Below are 16271 nucleotides of genomic sequence, written 5' to 3'. Positions count from 1 at the left end.
CTCCTTTGTGTTTTGGCTGTGGCTTACCAGTGCGCGGGCGGTTTGGATGGTACACTCGGCAGGACATAGTAACGCGTTCACTCTGGGTTAGTATTTGAAATGAGCATTTGGATTGGGGCAGTGTGGAGTAGACCAGATATTTCAACAGGTGAAAAAAGGTCAATATATCTGCGAGATATAGCACTATTACTCGGGGAAAATCCGCGTATCTCGAATTTCCGCGTAAGCCGAATCTGGAAGCCAAATCGTTTATACTTATAAGCGTTATATATAAAAGTTATATAATAGACTTGCTTCTCTGCACTTAATTCATTCAGCAAATCAGACGACTTTTTGCATGAATACATAAAAATAAATTAAAAGCATATATTTTATATGACACAGGAAGGTATTTTTGACCAATTTTTCACCTATTTGCTACGATGTTGTGCTTTCTACTGTCAAATTTCAACCAAAACTCGCTTATCTCGGGGACTGCCTGTAACAAAGCAGTCAAAAGTGTTTTCCTTTTATTTTCCTGCAAAGGTGCAAACAAAAATATTTGAAAGTAGTTGCAATGAAAACAGACATTTAGGAAACATTTTTATTTCTTTAGCAGCACAATAACCTCAAGAGATACAGGGTCTGCCATTTCTGGCCTACTTTGACTCTATTTTCCCAGTAGCTGGATTGATCCGGATGGGATTTTGAACCGGTTCTGTCTGGTGAAGATCGGCACCGCTACAAAATACTCCAGGAGGACACCATTTGTTAAAATCAGGCGGTAACAGTTCCGTTTGTTATATTGATTTGTCGAGTTTATTTACATAGTCCGTTTAGCTTAATCATATGCGATTACAGTTCTGCCTTAGACAGGTTGTCCAACAAACTTATCTAGTTCAGTTCCTACTCGTGTGTTGTCAGTCGAATACACGCAAACGATTTCATATTTAATTTCAATTGTTAACAAATCAGGTTTCTAAACTGTTACTCAATTTTCCGCCATCTATACAACAGTGGAAAGATTTAATGTTTTCGTATTTTCTGTTATTGTAACTGTTGTAGTTTTTTAATGAATTTAACCTCGTTTCACATTTCTTTTTCGTTTTACTTGTTCACTCAGTGATTTTAATGAAAGAGGCTTTATTTTATAGAAAGTAATAGGATTAATATACGCTTTCGAAACTACACAGCACAGCAAATTTTGTGCTTAAAGCAGTGAACGAAGAAGTTCTCGTGATTCTGTTAACCACCCGCTATATGTACACTCTACTTAATAGCTTGAGGGAATGTTTGTAAATGTTGAAGTGGTTAAAAAAATGGCCTTAAATTCCAATTTATTGCAGGTAAAAGTTGAAAATTGCACCATTTCATAACGCGACGCGCTGCAGTTGCAGTTGCAATGTTGTACAAGCTACGCCCTCTTTTTCCGATGAAAGGGGCGTGTTCGGCAAAGGGCTTACACTGCAAAAATAAATTCCCAACGCGGTCAGGATTTGTGTGTTTACGCGTTGTTTTTAGTTTAAATTAGTTTTTAACTGTTGCACAAATTATTTCGGCATTTTTACACTTAGTAAACCGATATACCGCATAAACGCTTTACGTGCCAATGAACAATTTTCATTGATTGTTGTATTTTGATGGTCAGATAGTAACGCGAGAAATGTTTGTTACTATTTTATAGCAAATGTGTGTTACTCGCAAACGAAGTACGTAATATATCTTTTTTTTTTTTGAGTATCACGATGGCATCCATCTTTAGAAGCAAAGTCACTGAAAACCGTGTTGATGTTAGAGCGCATGCGTCACGATGCAATATTTTCCCTAGTTCCACCATCATGCCCGATGGGAAGCATCAACAAGATGTGTCTGTGTTACCTGTGTGGCCGAGGGAAAATAAAAATGCTTGTCCCTGTAGAATGGGGCCTACGACCGGAATTGCTTCATCGAGCGGAATGTGCTACAATCTAATGGGATTCGCTTGCATCCTTTTGTCAATTTGCAGAGTTCAATCAAATACACGAAGGTGGAGCCATGTACATATCATGTGGGAGTACGGATAGCACTCCCATGGAGCCGGAAACGGGCTATGTGCCGAACAATCCCCTCTTCGGGATGCCACTCGACAGTCCGCAGGTGAGTACCGGGGGGGTTGAAATGCGTTGAAATGTTCCCACTTTCCACGCCGTTTACGCCATCGTTTTACCGCCCAGAATCGGCAGCATCCGCCAAGAGTCGCGCAGGACACCGGGAATGAATTGCGATGCTCGTGCCGATACCGTAACATCCATGCACAAAGAGACGAGGTTCGGCATCCGTCTCCTTTACGCGCACAGCCCCACAGGGAGGAAAATTGTTCCACCCGTTTGCATAATTCACAGCCGAATCGTAATAACTGAAATTTCACCATTATTGTTATGAATAGCAGCATCCCATTTTTGGGACCGAAACAGGTCTACAGGTTTAGTCATTCGGAAGTGGTTCACCGTTTCGCATCGTTTGGCGGGTTTGCTGCCTCTTCCGCCGGAAAGGACTACTGTTTGTGGATGCTGTATGTGGATAATAGCAAACATATTCACCAAAGCTGAAACTGGAGTGAAAGTGTAAAGTTTTGTGAAGAGTGCTTCAAACACAAAATTACCAACACTGAATCAATATTGCGAGTGGTGCTATCTATATGAAGATCAAACAAGTGTGTGGTTTTTATACTACGCTACGGTTGGTTATGTTGGTAGAGTTGGTAGCGTTTTACAGTACGCTGTGAATATGTTTGCAATATAAATTATGTGTCGTGTTTGTTAAGCAACGTATCCCCACAAAACCTCCGTTTCATTTGTGATTTTAATGTTGTGCTGAACGGATAGGTAGCCGACAGCTACCATTGATGGATGATTATCTCAAGATTCCTCATTGCGTGTTCTTAGCATTTTCGCAAAAAAATCCTTTCCAACAAAGCACAAAGCATGACTTGATTCGGTCAGGCAGTTTTTTTTTAAATAGATACGCTTATCATTTACAGTAACTAATCCATTCAGATAGCTGGAAATTCACGGTCAGTTCCAAAATAAACCATTCCGGGGCACCAAATCAAACTTTTTTCTTAGTATATGGGATTAATCTATATTTAACTTTTATATATAAGATTAAACCATGAAAAAATAGCAAATGAATCGCTGTCTTATCTGCTTTCTGAAAACGAGACTACCAAAGTCAGGATTTGTAAGAAGAAGAAAACAATAAGGAAAATTAAATAAAAAACAGTTATATACTTTGAATAATTAACGGAAGTTGATGATATTTTGTGATTCGCAAACTATATGGTTTTTATATATGCACTACATGTATTCCGGTTTCCAAAAAATGAAGTGTCATATGTATAAGATAAAAGTGCAACGTGTGTGTTTTTTCTACTTTTCGAGAAAAACATTCTGCGAGAGAAACGGGATTTAAAGTTTAAAAAAATCACCTCTTTCTTGGAACAGTTACGTAGGATACTAGGCGTCCCCATAAAGGAGTTACTTTTTGATAAAGCGTGTTTCTTTAACTTCCCGTAAATTTGAAACTAAATCGAACTAAATGGATTGAATCGAATTACTGAATTATTATAAAGTATCAGAAAAGAAAAAAACAAGTTTGTACATATCTTAAAAATTTGAACGTTAGATTTTTTTCCATTGCCAGCAAGTATGCAGTTTTTAGAGTGTGTCCTACATAATTCGTATTTACTCGATTTCCAGAGGTGCAACGTTACAAAATATAGCAAATCATTGTATTTGAACAGTAAAAAGTTTAAAAAGTATAAAAATAGCTTCACCAACCACAATGGGAGCTAGTAGTAACAATGAAAATGGCTGTAGAAAGTTAATTTTAGGGCCGAGCTAATTTAGCAGTGTTTAGCAATGTTTTATAGATTTCATAAGAGTTCGTTTGCAAGATTTGAAGATATTAATTCCTAATAATCCTATTAATATAGGATAAGTAGTGTAAGGATACGTAACTATTCTATTTAAACCATTACAATTGGCATAAATTGTCATGAATGCACCAACGTTTTGAGAAGAAGCTGTTAAAAGTCGTGACAAATTTTACATAAACGACAGCAAGGAGCATGCTATAAAATGTTCGAAGTTTTTCTACTTAAAGGATATTATCTCTCCATTCATCTGATCTATTATGCAGTTGAATTTCGCTGAAAACCAGGAAGGAGTCTGACTTGCCAGATGTTGTTAAAACTTTTTGTTGTTGTTGGTGCTCAGTTCTCATACTGATTCACAGGGCAGTGCAGGGCTGGGAGATGTTATGGCTGTTTACATAAACTAAATATAAGTTTTTGCAAGTGTAATCCATCCTTTTTGGTAATTGTTAGTCTTCATAGATTCAATATCAGAGAAGCAGAACACCAGTAACCATCACTAAACGATCGGTTAACATCGTTACAATACTAGCCTATAAGGACAAAGCACACCCACTCAGCCTCAGCTAGTGTGGAACGACAAATGACTCTTTTTCTTTCCACTTTATTCTTGTGTTCTCGATCTGTTTGGCTGCCTGTATATACCCTTATAGAGTAGGAGATCTTCACATCAAAAACCTGAAGCAACATCCAACGAGTGTGCTTATACATTTAAGTGATGTGTTTACGACCTGCGAAAAACTACCACCACCTCTCGTACCTCAGATACAAAAAAGCAGCTCAAAACGGATGCAAACAAAGTTCGGTAGACCATTTTTTGGGAACCACCCTGTGTTGTAACGCTGTCACTCTCAATGACAGTTACACACCATCAGTGTGTAGTTGCGCACCATCAAGATCAGAGAGCGTTGACCAACCGGGCGGATAAGCCCTAAACTAAAGAACACAAAACCATTAAAAAGGAAACAGTCTTACATTCGGAAAACTACTACTGACAGCGCCATTAAACGCCATTTTATTTAGCGCCACATGGTGGTTCAGATCTTAAGTATACACTCAATGTACTTTTTCCATCAATTAATGATAATGTTCAATAAAGTTTTTAAATTTCTCGTAAAATAGTGATAAGGATACCGGATTGTAGAATTTGTTTAAAACTGACGAACTGTGCAATATTAGGGTTAGGGAAAATTGCCAATACTTACAATCATGGATACCTTTTAGCCAGCTAGCTAGTGCTTTGAAATGGTGTACTAACGCGATGGTTGTATAATGAATAATTGTGTAATAGCCTCTGTATTAGGGCGGTGCATAAAAAACTTATATCATGCCGATACAATGTACCACATCGAAGTAACCATCCCTAATAGCCTTAATGGCCTGGAATGGCAATGCTTGCTGCGTTAGCAGTTTAGGTAAATCAAACCGTTTTTTTTGCGTCCCATCTTACTGTCATCATTCGCGAATGGACGTCGAGTTTTCGTAAATTCAGCGCTTCATCCACTCTCGGTGGAATGGAAAATTGCGTCCCGTCCTTTACAGTGTTACATATTGCTAAGCGCCAACAGGGCCAACGTCACCAAAACCAGCGCGTCACGTGATGGCATGTCCTTTTTCTCGTTCTAACAAGATTATATTTTCCATCGGTGAGCGTTTTCTGTTCTTGGAAGTGTAGGTACGTAGGTCCGTAGGAACCCGCGCGTGAAATTTACGAAGGTTTTTTTGCGAATATTTGTCCATTTATAACCGACAGCATGGCGACAAATAAATCTGTTTTGTTTGGCGTACTACTTTGTGTGGTTAGTGGAGTGAGGTGGGGGACTGGAGGGGTGATCGGTGCCGGTTCATGTCGGTGTTGGTCAGGTTGGATAGGTAAAGCTCATTTGCCGTTATCGAATATTGAATGCACGTGTCGGGAGTGACAGATTTACGCAACACACCGTAAGCCGCCGGTCGCAAGTTATGTTGTCCCATATGATATCATCGCCTATAACGAATGTTTTTTGCATATTTCGGTAGTATTTTTCGTACACATCAACGGCTTTATGTGAATTATTTGTTTTCGTTTAGAGTATTGTTTTAGACACTCTATGCTTCAATTAGCAAATGTGACCATTAATCATTGCAAAGTTCATTTTTTGTGTAATAAAGAATATTTCGTACAACGCTATTGCTTAAACCGCCATACAGACAAAAAAAGAATATTTTATTTTTTCTTTCTCTTCTTCTGCTTGTTCTACTTGTTTGACTTTTACTTCCCTTTAGGCAGTGGAGGATCAATCGCCTTGGAGGCCCAGGGCGGAATTTTTAAAGGGGGGCCTATAATTTTGCTACGGCATTATCGGTGTTAGGGAAGTGTACTTCAAACATTATTTTTACAACACTCGTCTCGGAGCAAAGTCTCGGAAAGAAAGCTCCCTACATCTCAGAGTTCTGTTGCGTAGCCCTGTAAACGGGCCTAGTAAGCTAGTCTATATATACACGTTTGTATGCGCTAAAAGAACCATAACGCCACATTTACGATTTACGTACATTTACGAATCCTGATTAGTCCAACGCTTTCTACGATTTTTCGCCCAAGGTACAGTTTTCAATCGGTTTACTTTACGGTAACAATCAGAGAAATTTCTTAGAAACCTGTTGCGCTCATGTTGATGTTTAAGACCATGAACAATACAATTGTTTTCAGATCTGCGATACCAGAAAAACATGTTTTTCAAGAGGTGACACCTGCAGTGTGGAGTAAATTTTTCCCATCACTATTGCATTGCATACTATCAAACCCGTGAGAACGATCGCTAGTGTAAGGAAGATGGATGAAACGCAAAGCATCCTTCATCTCGTTCAAACTTCCCGTCGGCTGGTACGAAATTCCATACCAACCAGCTATTTTCAGATTGCCGATACCTGGAAAGCATCCACGGAAGAGGTAGCACTTTGTACAGCAATTTTGCTCGAAAACCGCCGAAAGGTATGCAATGTTTAAACACTAACTTTCCCGTTGGTCGAGCGAAATTTCTTCGAAAACTACCAGTTTCCGAATGTATAGTAACAGGAGAGCATCCACGGAAGAGGTAGCTCCTGGTACTGCGCCGTAAGGTATGCAATGTTTATACACTAACTTTGCAACCAACTTGCAATGCAATGCGCCGTAAGGTATGCAATGTTTAGACACTAACTTTGCAACCAACTTGCAATGCAAGTTTGGTGCATGCAAGAAACTTGCAAGATTTCGCCCAACTTCGTACTTGCATGCAACAAGTTTGTATGCAAGTTCTTGCATGCAAGTTTGTATGCAAGTTCTTGAATGCAAATTTGTATGCAAGTTCTTGCATGCAAGTTTGTATGCAAGTTCTTGCATGCAAGTTTGCATGCAAGTTTTCGGATGCAAATTCTTGCATGCAAGTTTGTATGCAAGTTCTTGCATGCAAGTTTGTATGCAAGTTCTTGCATGCAAGTTCTTGCATGCAAGTTGCATGCAAGAAATTGCATCCGAAAACTTGCATGCAAGATTGCATGCAAGTTTGCATGCAAGTTTGTTGCATGCAAGTACGAAGTTGGGCGCCATCTTGCAAGTTTCTTGCATGCACCAAACTTGCATTGCAAGTTGGTTGCAAAGTTAGTGTATAAACATTGCATACCTTACGGCGCAGTACCAGGAGCTACCTCTTCCGTGGATGCTCTCCTGTTACTATACAATCGGAAACTGGTAGTTTTCGAAGAAATTTCGCTCGACCAACGGGAAAGTTAGTGTTTAAACATTGCATACCTTCTGATGGGTTTCGAGCAAAATTGCTGTACAAGGTGCTACCTCTTCCGTGGATGCTCTCCTGGTACTATACATTCGGTAGTTTGGTAGTTATACAACTGGTAGTTTTCGAAGAAATTTTTCTCCACCAACGGGAAAGTTAGTGTTTAAATATTGCATACTTTTCGGCGGTTTTCGACCAAAATTGCTGTACTAAGTGCTACCTCCTCCGTGGATGCTCTCCTGATACTATACATTCGGAAAACTGGTAGTTTTCAAAGAAATTTTTCTCGATTAACGGGAAAATTAGTGGTCTTGGTGTAATTTCGTTTATACTTTAAAGTCACAAAGTCGATTTTCTTCTTTGCATTTAATTAATTACATAAAAACAAATGTTTTGTATAACCAAGGAAGATATGTTTTATCAATTTTTTACCTTTCCAATTATTTTTTTTTGCTATAAATTAACTCTGCTGTTAAATTCCCAAAAATCGCACAATCGACACAAATTGTTTGGGGCCCCCAACACGACGAGGCCCTAGGCGACCGCCTACTCCGCCTACCGTTTGATCCGCCGCTGCCTTTAGGGGTTGCCATACATGTGTTGTTGTGATGTCAACAAATAGAACAAGTTTTTTAAAAAATTGGACACAACTGTTCCGTGACCTTGGAGATTGTCTGTCCCTTGATTTTTCTTCGCAATTCATGAGGAAGATCCACAACTGGAGGCATCATTAAACAAATTGTGTTTCCTTAGTTGCAGTGACATTGAGCTTGTTATCAGTAGTTTATTTGTATATTTCTTAAAAACTCACCGGACATATTATTATCTAATTCGGTGTTAAACTTAGTAAAACATCGGACAAAACCTGCTAGAAACATTTTAAACACAATTCAACACAATTTGAAATGATGTAAATGATGTTCCTTATACGTCGCAAACGACTGTTCAAAATCGTAATACTGGTAGATCATAATGAAACTTTTACAAATAGCTCTAGTTGGCGTGTGTTGGGTCTATAAATGCACAGAAATATCTGATGTCATGAAGCTACGGCGGCCATGGATTTTTGTTAATCCACGGTAATTTGCGTCACGAATATCCAGTGATAGTTTCAGTGAATTTCTTCAATTCTATTAATCGACATAAAGGTATAGCGACACCATACTAATGGAGTTAAACTTCAGTAGTGGTGCAGTCAAAGCAAGGTCAATTCACAAATTCGTTACAGGGTCTTATGTCCGGAATATCTATCATAAAATTGGAGTCTATGAACATGGCCATAAACAAGGAACAATGTGTCTCGACCGCTGGTAGACTGTTACCCAATAAATGCTACCAATATTACAGCAACTAGGAATTTAAGTAGGGAACTAGGGAAAGGGGTATGAGGGATTAATTGTTCGAATTAGATGTTTCGATAAATGTCCTGAAAAATTTCTTGATGCCACCACTTATCGACTAGTTTTTTCTTTAACATGGATGTTAAAATATGTATTAAAGTTTAGATATCTTAAATATGCTTTCGTCATTCTTGAACTTGTGTTGGGATATGAGGCGAGTCTTATCACTATCACATGTGCCGGCTTTATTTACAAATAGAATAGCCCCCTTTGAAGATAAGTATCAAGATTATGTGAATTAATTATGCTTCTCTATTTTATGAGTTGGGAAAAAATATGTTTCGAAAAAAGCCTTAAAGTTTGAGAGAATTTTATGTGCTAGAATATATGTTAAACAAATTGCTCTCGTTAGTGACAGAAGAAATTTAAAACTTTTATCATAACCGTGCAAATGCATGCAGCGATTTTTCTCAGTGCGAAATTTCGCAAAGTAGCTCAATCTTGCAAAAATCCCATTTCTCATTGGAGACAATTCAGCGCCTACTGAGGCTGTCAAATAATTACATCGACAAGCCGTTTTTTATATATGAACTTATCATCGCATTTCATCGAATAGCATTGCGAAATTTCGCACTGAGAAAAATCGCTGCATGTCTATTTGCACGGTAAGATAGGAAATAAAATTAACAACTGAAAAGCATTAAAAAAATAAAATTGTACTGGAATTAAGGCCAGTAATTGATTACAAAAGCTTCGTAGTATTTGAAATGCAATAGAGTTACAGAGTGTTACGTATATTGAACAAGTTTTCTGGAAAAGAAAAAAAACACGCAATAGAAACACCTATAGAGAACGCCTTAAAACATAATACACCGAAAAGAATTATATAAAGTAAAAAGTATAAAGAAGAACTAAACAGCAATATGGCCTGAATGTTCTTAATGAATTAAAAGCAAAATAGAGAAAATTGTTAGCCGTCATGTTTTGGCACAAAGTTGTTTCCTCACCCTTTGAAAATTTTAAATGACGTTCAAGTTTTTCCAATTTTGCATTGCTTCAAGAATGAGAATTAATTGTTAATGACGATCAAAGTTGTTTGTTCTGCTTAAACTAAGTGGTGGAAAAGTGAACGATATTTATTTCACGCATGTCCTGAGAATTTATGTAATAGATTTAAAATTTGAACTTATCTTACTACTGCTTATATAGTACTGTACAGTATCTGTTCTAATTAGCAATAGAAATAAATATGTAATTTAAATTGACTTTCGCATTATAGACAAATATTACAGCTAAAGTTAACGGAAATATTCAACAATTGTAAAATAACATGAAACCTGTCAAGGCTAACTAGCATAAATATCAACAAGTATTCTGCATGGTTGTACTTAAGAAAAAGCTGCTGGTATGTTATGTACATAAAGATAGCAACAAGAGCCCTTCATTCATAATACATCGAGTCCTGTTAGCAGAAAAAAATCAACATTCACGGGGGTGCTATTTTTAGATACTATTTATATGTATGTAGCGACAACATATTGACCATCACCGCACTTACTCAACCACCCTTTTTTCCCCAATGCGTGCCACCATCTGTCTTTCTAGGAATGCCCATCGTCCTGCGGTGGTAGTGGCTGTTCCAGCTGTCAGGAGAACGCAGCATCATTGCCCCTTGCGGGACTGCACGGATCGGATTTCAGCGACTGCGGAAACTGTCTCGACCACAGCGGTGTACTGAGGTAAAACATTCATGCGAAAAAGAGCTCAAATAAAAACACAGCTCACAAATGCGGAAGGTTCAGCCAGGGCGAAACCAAACAGCAACAAAAAAGAGGCATACTTTGGCACATAAAAAGTTTGACCCGATGATTTTTTGCATGCCAGCTTGTTGTTGCCTGGCAACGGTAGGGATCGTTGTTGTGAAACGAAACGTCTATGGAATGGAAATGGCGGTGGCGGGGACTGATTTAGAAGCTCCTGCCAAAGCCTACGGCGATGCTGCAGTGCTTTCAACTGGTTGCTTCGATGTATGCAATCACGTTGATGTGTTGGTAGGAGAAGAAATGGGCAACATAAAACATGTCATTCTGTTGGTAAACCGCACGCCTTTTTATGTTGTGAATGAATCTCCCATCAAACGGATCATGACGGGCCCTGGTCCAGGTATTCCTTACCCAGCACTCGATTTTAGCTGCTCTCTCACTCCCTCCTTCTATCTTTCTCTTTCTCTCTCTCTCTCTCTGTAATGATGAATTATTTCAATCGATAAGTACGGCCATGGGGTCGTTTCTGGCGACTATTTTTCGTGTTCGGTGTACAACCGTGTGAATTTCCCTTTGCCCCGTAACACTTCCTGCTACACTGCCAGCTTCCACTGCGAAGGGAATAGCATTTCATTTTAATTATCTCTTCATCGATACAGTTTTCTCCACTTTCCACTGTGCTGTTGTTTGTATGAAACAATCACACAGCCTCTAGCCAGGTGGAGCATGTTTTCCTTGCGGAAAACCAAACCACCCCGAACGAGCGGACGCCGTTGCTTAGGAACGGCGAACAAACGGTGAGAAGATGGCGGAAGGTGCTATCGTGTTACCGTGTTGCGGCGTTGCAATTTTGAACTGTTGTAAACCGATCGGCATGCGAATCCGATGCAATGAATGGGTTTGGTCTATACGACCCCGCAGGTCCATGGTTTAGAACGTGGAGGAATTTATTCAGTGGTGGTTAAATTAAGTGCGAATGTGGATCATAACAAGAAAAACTGGTAGAAATTATGAAATCCAGTTTCTAACTGTCTCTATCTAGCCTATCTGCTGAGCGAACCTTCGATGATTGTTTGCTTTGCTTAGCTTTAGTATTGTATCGGAAAGATTTATAGAGAATCTTCATTAAATTAATCAAACAAATTTCTCTACGTTGTCGTTTTCTAATCCACAGCTCGCAAAGCAATCTTGGCAGCTACTGGAGCGAGGACATGAGCACATTTCCCGGCCTGCCTCCATTGGACATCGATCCGCTACCGAGTTTGTTTCCCTTTTCTCCTTGCGGTGCTTCGTACAAGTAAGTGAAAGAGCGCATCCAACGAGCATTCGCTGAAATGTCCACTTTGCGGGAACTTGGTTTTATTTGCCTCCCCTTCTTCTCTCCCTCCCAGTAGACCAGAGCGGCCAACGCACGACGTGGCGGATGTGTTGCTGTCACTGAAACACGCCGTGTTAAAGCAAAGCCCGGACCCGCCACCCATCGGACAGGGGCAGAACTTTGCTACCCCGCAAGCATCGCTCTCGTACACCGTCCACCCGCAAATGTTGCTCTCGCCCGCCGGTCACCATGGGCACGGCTCGCACGCGCACTACAACCAGATGCAGGCGCAAACGGGCGGCCCGTACAGCACCAACTACTATGACTCGTCCTGCGCACAACATTCGGCTCCACCGCTCTATCCCAGCATGAGCGTCAACGTTAGCATGAACATGACGATGCACGGGTACGGTGCGGAAGCGTCCGTCCCCATGCAGTGCTCCCAGATGCAGTGGGGAGCTCAAAACGCAGCCTCGTCGGTAAATGTGCTCTACCCGCCGCTGCTCAGTCCGGTACCGTACCCTCCCGGGACGACATACTCCTTCACGGCGGACTTCCGGCCCCAAAGCCAACCGCCAGCACCGCCTACCTCCAGCGGCTCCATATCCCCGCCGCCCGCACTACACGACTCGTCACGCAGCTCGTCTACGCTGACGCCCCACAAACAGCCACTCCCGCAAGCGCCGCAACACTTGCAACTGCATCAGCAGCACCAGCACCAGCACCAGCACCAGCAGCAGCAGCAGCAGCAACATTTTCAACAGCAGCAGCAACAGCTCCAACAGCAACAGTATTATCAACATGCACACCATCCCCATCATCATCCCCACCATCACCACCACCATTCGCAGTCGGGGGGTTCGGCTGCGGTGTCGCCGAATGACTGCACACCACCAAAGAGTGCGACCCCGCCGGATTTTAGCAGCGCCGTTGAGCAGTCCACACCACCGACGACGGCCCCATCGGCCGCCGCCGTTGCTGCGGCGGCGGCTTCCGTCGGTTTTGCGGCCGCCCTGAAGATGAAGGCCGAAAGCCGGGCTTCGCTCGGGCTCGGGTTTGTGGACGCCGCCGACCAGCGCACTACGGAGGGCGGTGAAGATGAGGAGGAGGAGGATGGTAGCGGTAGTGGGAGCGATGGTGCGGCCGGAGGTGACAACAAGCCCAACCTCTGCCGACTGTGCGGGAAGACGTACGCTCGGCCGAGCACGCTGAAGACGCACCTCCGGACACACTCGGGCGAGCGGCCATATCGCTGTCCGGATTGCAACAAGAGCTTCTCGCAGGCGGCCAACCTGACCGCACACGTCCGCACGCACACGGGCCAAAAGCCGTTCCGGTGTCCCATTTGTGATAGGCGCTTCTCGCAAAGCTCCAGTGTTACGACGCACATGCGAACGCACTCCGGCGAACGGCCGTACCGGTGCCGGGCGTGCAAGAAGGCATTTTCCGACAGTTCCACACTGACGAAGCATCTGCGGATACACAGTGGCGAAAAACCGTATCAGTGCAAACTGTGTCTCTTGAGGTAAGTACCGAACCGAAGTACCGGATGGTTAAGCTGCACGATGTGCTAAAGCAGGGTGCAAAGATTCTTCATTCGGAGCTCCTGCTCCTGTATCTAGTGATTTAAGGGCAAATCTCAAATCCCGGGAAATTATGGAAAATTATTCGTCTCAAGTGTCTTACGACTTACGTGTCTTACGAAAGCTGGCTAGGTGCTATGAATCCTTTACGGCCCTAAACTGATCACGTTTAGACTCACGAACTCACGAACAGCCAATCTCCCTTACTCCATCCCAATTTAGGCCTCCTATGCCTCCTCTGTCCATGTGGACGACCCTAAAGGACTTTACGGGCTGGGTCGTCCAGTGTCATTTTTATGACGTGGCCACCGGAGCCAGATGAGTCTATTCTGCTGTACGACAGTGAGTTCGCCGGACATCTCATAGAATTCGACTCCTCCATTGTCCTTCGACACATACGTGACCCGAAATCCTTCGGAGCATCTTCCTCTCAACGCAGCATTTGAACAATGTCCATGACTCAGAGGCGCACGTGAATGGATTTGGATTACCTTAATGGAATGCCGGGGCGGCATTTCACATTTTTTTCTCTTTAAAAATTCTTTTAAGTAATTTGGAACACTTTTAATACGGTTTTTACTCAAGCCAGCACCATTTGCTTTCAATTCATTCCAGAGTGGAGTCGAATCAATGGGTTTATAGTCAAACCATAACTTTTTTTACAATAACTGAGAAGATGTTTCAATAAGAGATATTTCAATAGAGTTTGGACTGCTATAAAATAACTGCACTTTTGCTTTCCAAGATTTGTACTACTTGTACTTGAGTTATTTTTTTTTCAATAAAAGTCATAATTATTAGACATTTTCTATTTACAATAAATAGTTTAAACATTGACCATAATTCGACAAGATTGTTAAATACTTTGAAATAAGTTGTCATAGGTAAATTAATCATATTCAGGATAATTGAGTTGCAGTTGAAAACTACAAATATCACGATACTCAAGTAAAAAAATTATTTCCGAATCGAACTGTGAAAGTTGGGTGCCATTTCTAACCTCTTTTCAAGATAAAGTTCAAAATGTAGCTGATTATGTGAAATGTCTCTAAAAGTAATCCGGAGTTGAATAATCCTCCGTTTGGCGAAGACTTTCTGCACAAATCCATAATTTTTTAACGGTTTTTGATCGAGTTTAGTTGTGCATCCATGCATACTAGTGTTGTGCTTAAAAAACCTTTTGAGAAGAGTCATCCATATGAATCGTAAATGAGGAGTCTTTCAAATCAGGAATTTGAATCCTCAGGACAGTGGCGGATCAGGGCTCCTTGCAGTTCTGAACCGGAATGGAAGTTGGACCCATTTTTTGGACAACTGATGACGGACAAGCTCATAGGGGGTGTTCAAATTCATGGTGGATTCATTAATCTTTAAAATAAAGATTTCGTTTCATTCATCCAGTTCAAAGATTCATAAGGATTCATGAATCTGAATCAGATTCACCCAAGACTACTTCATACACTAAAGAAATAAGGCGGTACAGAGGGCAGCGACATCGGTCTTCGCAAGACAACAGACTGGTATCGAATCCAAACCAAAGGATAGTCAACTCCGTTGGTGTTGTAGGGCCACAAAATGTTAAAGAAAGAAACTTGTTAACATACTGTGCATTTTATTAAGTAAATCCTGTTTGTTTTCTTTCCCCTATTCGAACATCGGTAGATTTTCGCAGTCTGGTAATCTGAATCGCCACATGCGCGTTCATGGCAATAACGGACAAGCGCTGATTGCTTGACACCAAAAAACGGCGCCACTATCATCCTCATCGTCCATGTGGACGACCCTAAAGGACTTTACGGGCTGGGTCGTCCAGTGTCATTTTTATGACGTGGCCACCGGAGCCAGATGAGTCTATTCTGCTGTACGACAGTGAGTTCGCCGGACATCTCATAGAATTCGACTCCTCCATTGTCCTTCGACACATACGTGACCCGAAATCCTTCGGAGCATCTTCCTCTCAACGCAGCATTTGAACAATGTCCATGACTCAGAGGCGCACGTGAATGGATTTGGATTACCTTAATGGAATGCCGGGGCGGCATTTCACATTTTTTTCTCTTTAAAAATTCTTTTAAGTAATTTGGAACACTTTTAATACGGTTTTTACTCAAGCCAGCACCATTTGCTTTCAATTCATTCCAGAGTGGAGTCGAATCAATGGGTTTATAGTCAAACCATAACTTTTTTTACAATAACTGAGAAGATGTTTCAATAAGAGATATTTCAATAGAGTTTGGACTGCTATAAAATAACTGCACTTTTGCTTTCCAAGATTTGTACTACTTGTACTTGAGTTATTTTTTTTTCAATAAAAGTCATAATTATTAGACATTTTCTATTTACAATAAATAGTTTAAACATTGACCATAATTCGACAAGATTGTTAAATACTTTGAAATAAGTTGTCATAGGTAAATTAATCATATTCAGGATAATTGAGTTGCAGTTGAAAACTACAAATATCACGATACTCAAGTAAAAAAATTATTTCCGAATCGAACTGTGAAAGTTGGGTGCCATTTCTAACCTCTTTTCAAGATAAAGTTCAAAATGTAGCTGATTATGTGAAATGTCTCTAAAAGTAATCCGGAGTTGAATAATCCTCCGTTTGGCGAAGACTTTC

General features: G+C 41.0%; 1 protein-coding gene across 1 annotated transcript; it reads left to right on the top strand.

Annotated features, from left to right (window-relative positions):
- Positions 1-46: 46 nt before the first annotated feature.
- On the top strand, positions 47-15383 carry LOC128297835 (protein glass-like). The gene is made up of 6 exons (XM_053033538.1): positions 47-86; positions 1985-2115; positions 10590-10723; positions 11922-12044; positions 12139-13590; positions 15311-15383. The coding sequence occupies exons 1-6, from the start codon at positions 47-49 to the stop codon at positions 15381-15383; spliced, it is 1953 nt and encodes a 650-aa protein (XP_052889498.1).
- The last annotated feature ends 888 nt before the right edge of the window (positions 15384-16271 follow it).

Source organism: Anopheles moucheti, chromosome 2 (genome assembly GCF_943734755.1).
Source record: "Anopheles moucheti chromosome 2, idAnoMoucSN_F20_07, whole genome shotgun sequence".
Taxonomy (NCBI): Eukaryota; Metazoa; Arthropoda; class Insecta; order Diptera; family Culicidae; genus Anopheles; species Anopheles moucheti.
The sequence above is the reverse complement of the archived record's forward strand: the minus strand, read 5'-3'. Positions and strand labels throughout refer to the sequence as shown.

What these genes read in the sequence shown, in the direction of transcription:
- LOC128297835 (XM_053033538.1), top strand. Translation starts at nt 47, where the DNA reads ATGGTACACTCGGCAGGACATAGTAACGCGTTCACTCTGG. An exon ending in GACCACAGCGGTGTACTGAG is followed by an intron (nt 10,724 to 11,921) that starts GTAAAACATTCA and finishes TCTAATCCACAG; the next exon opens with CTCGCAAAGCAATCTTGGCA. An exon ending in CCTTGCGGTGCTTCGTACAA is followed by an intron (nt 12,045 to 12,138) that starts GTAAGTGAAAGA and finishes TCTCCCTCCCAG; the next exon opens with TAGACCAGAGCGGCCAACGC.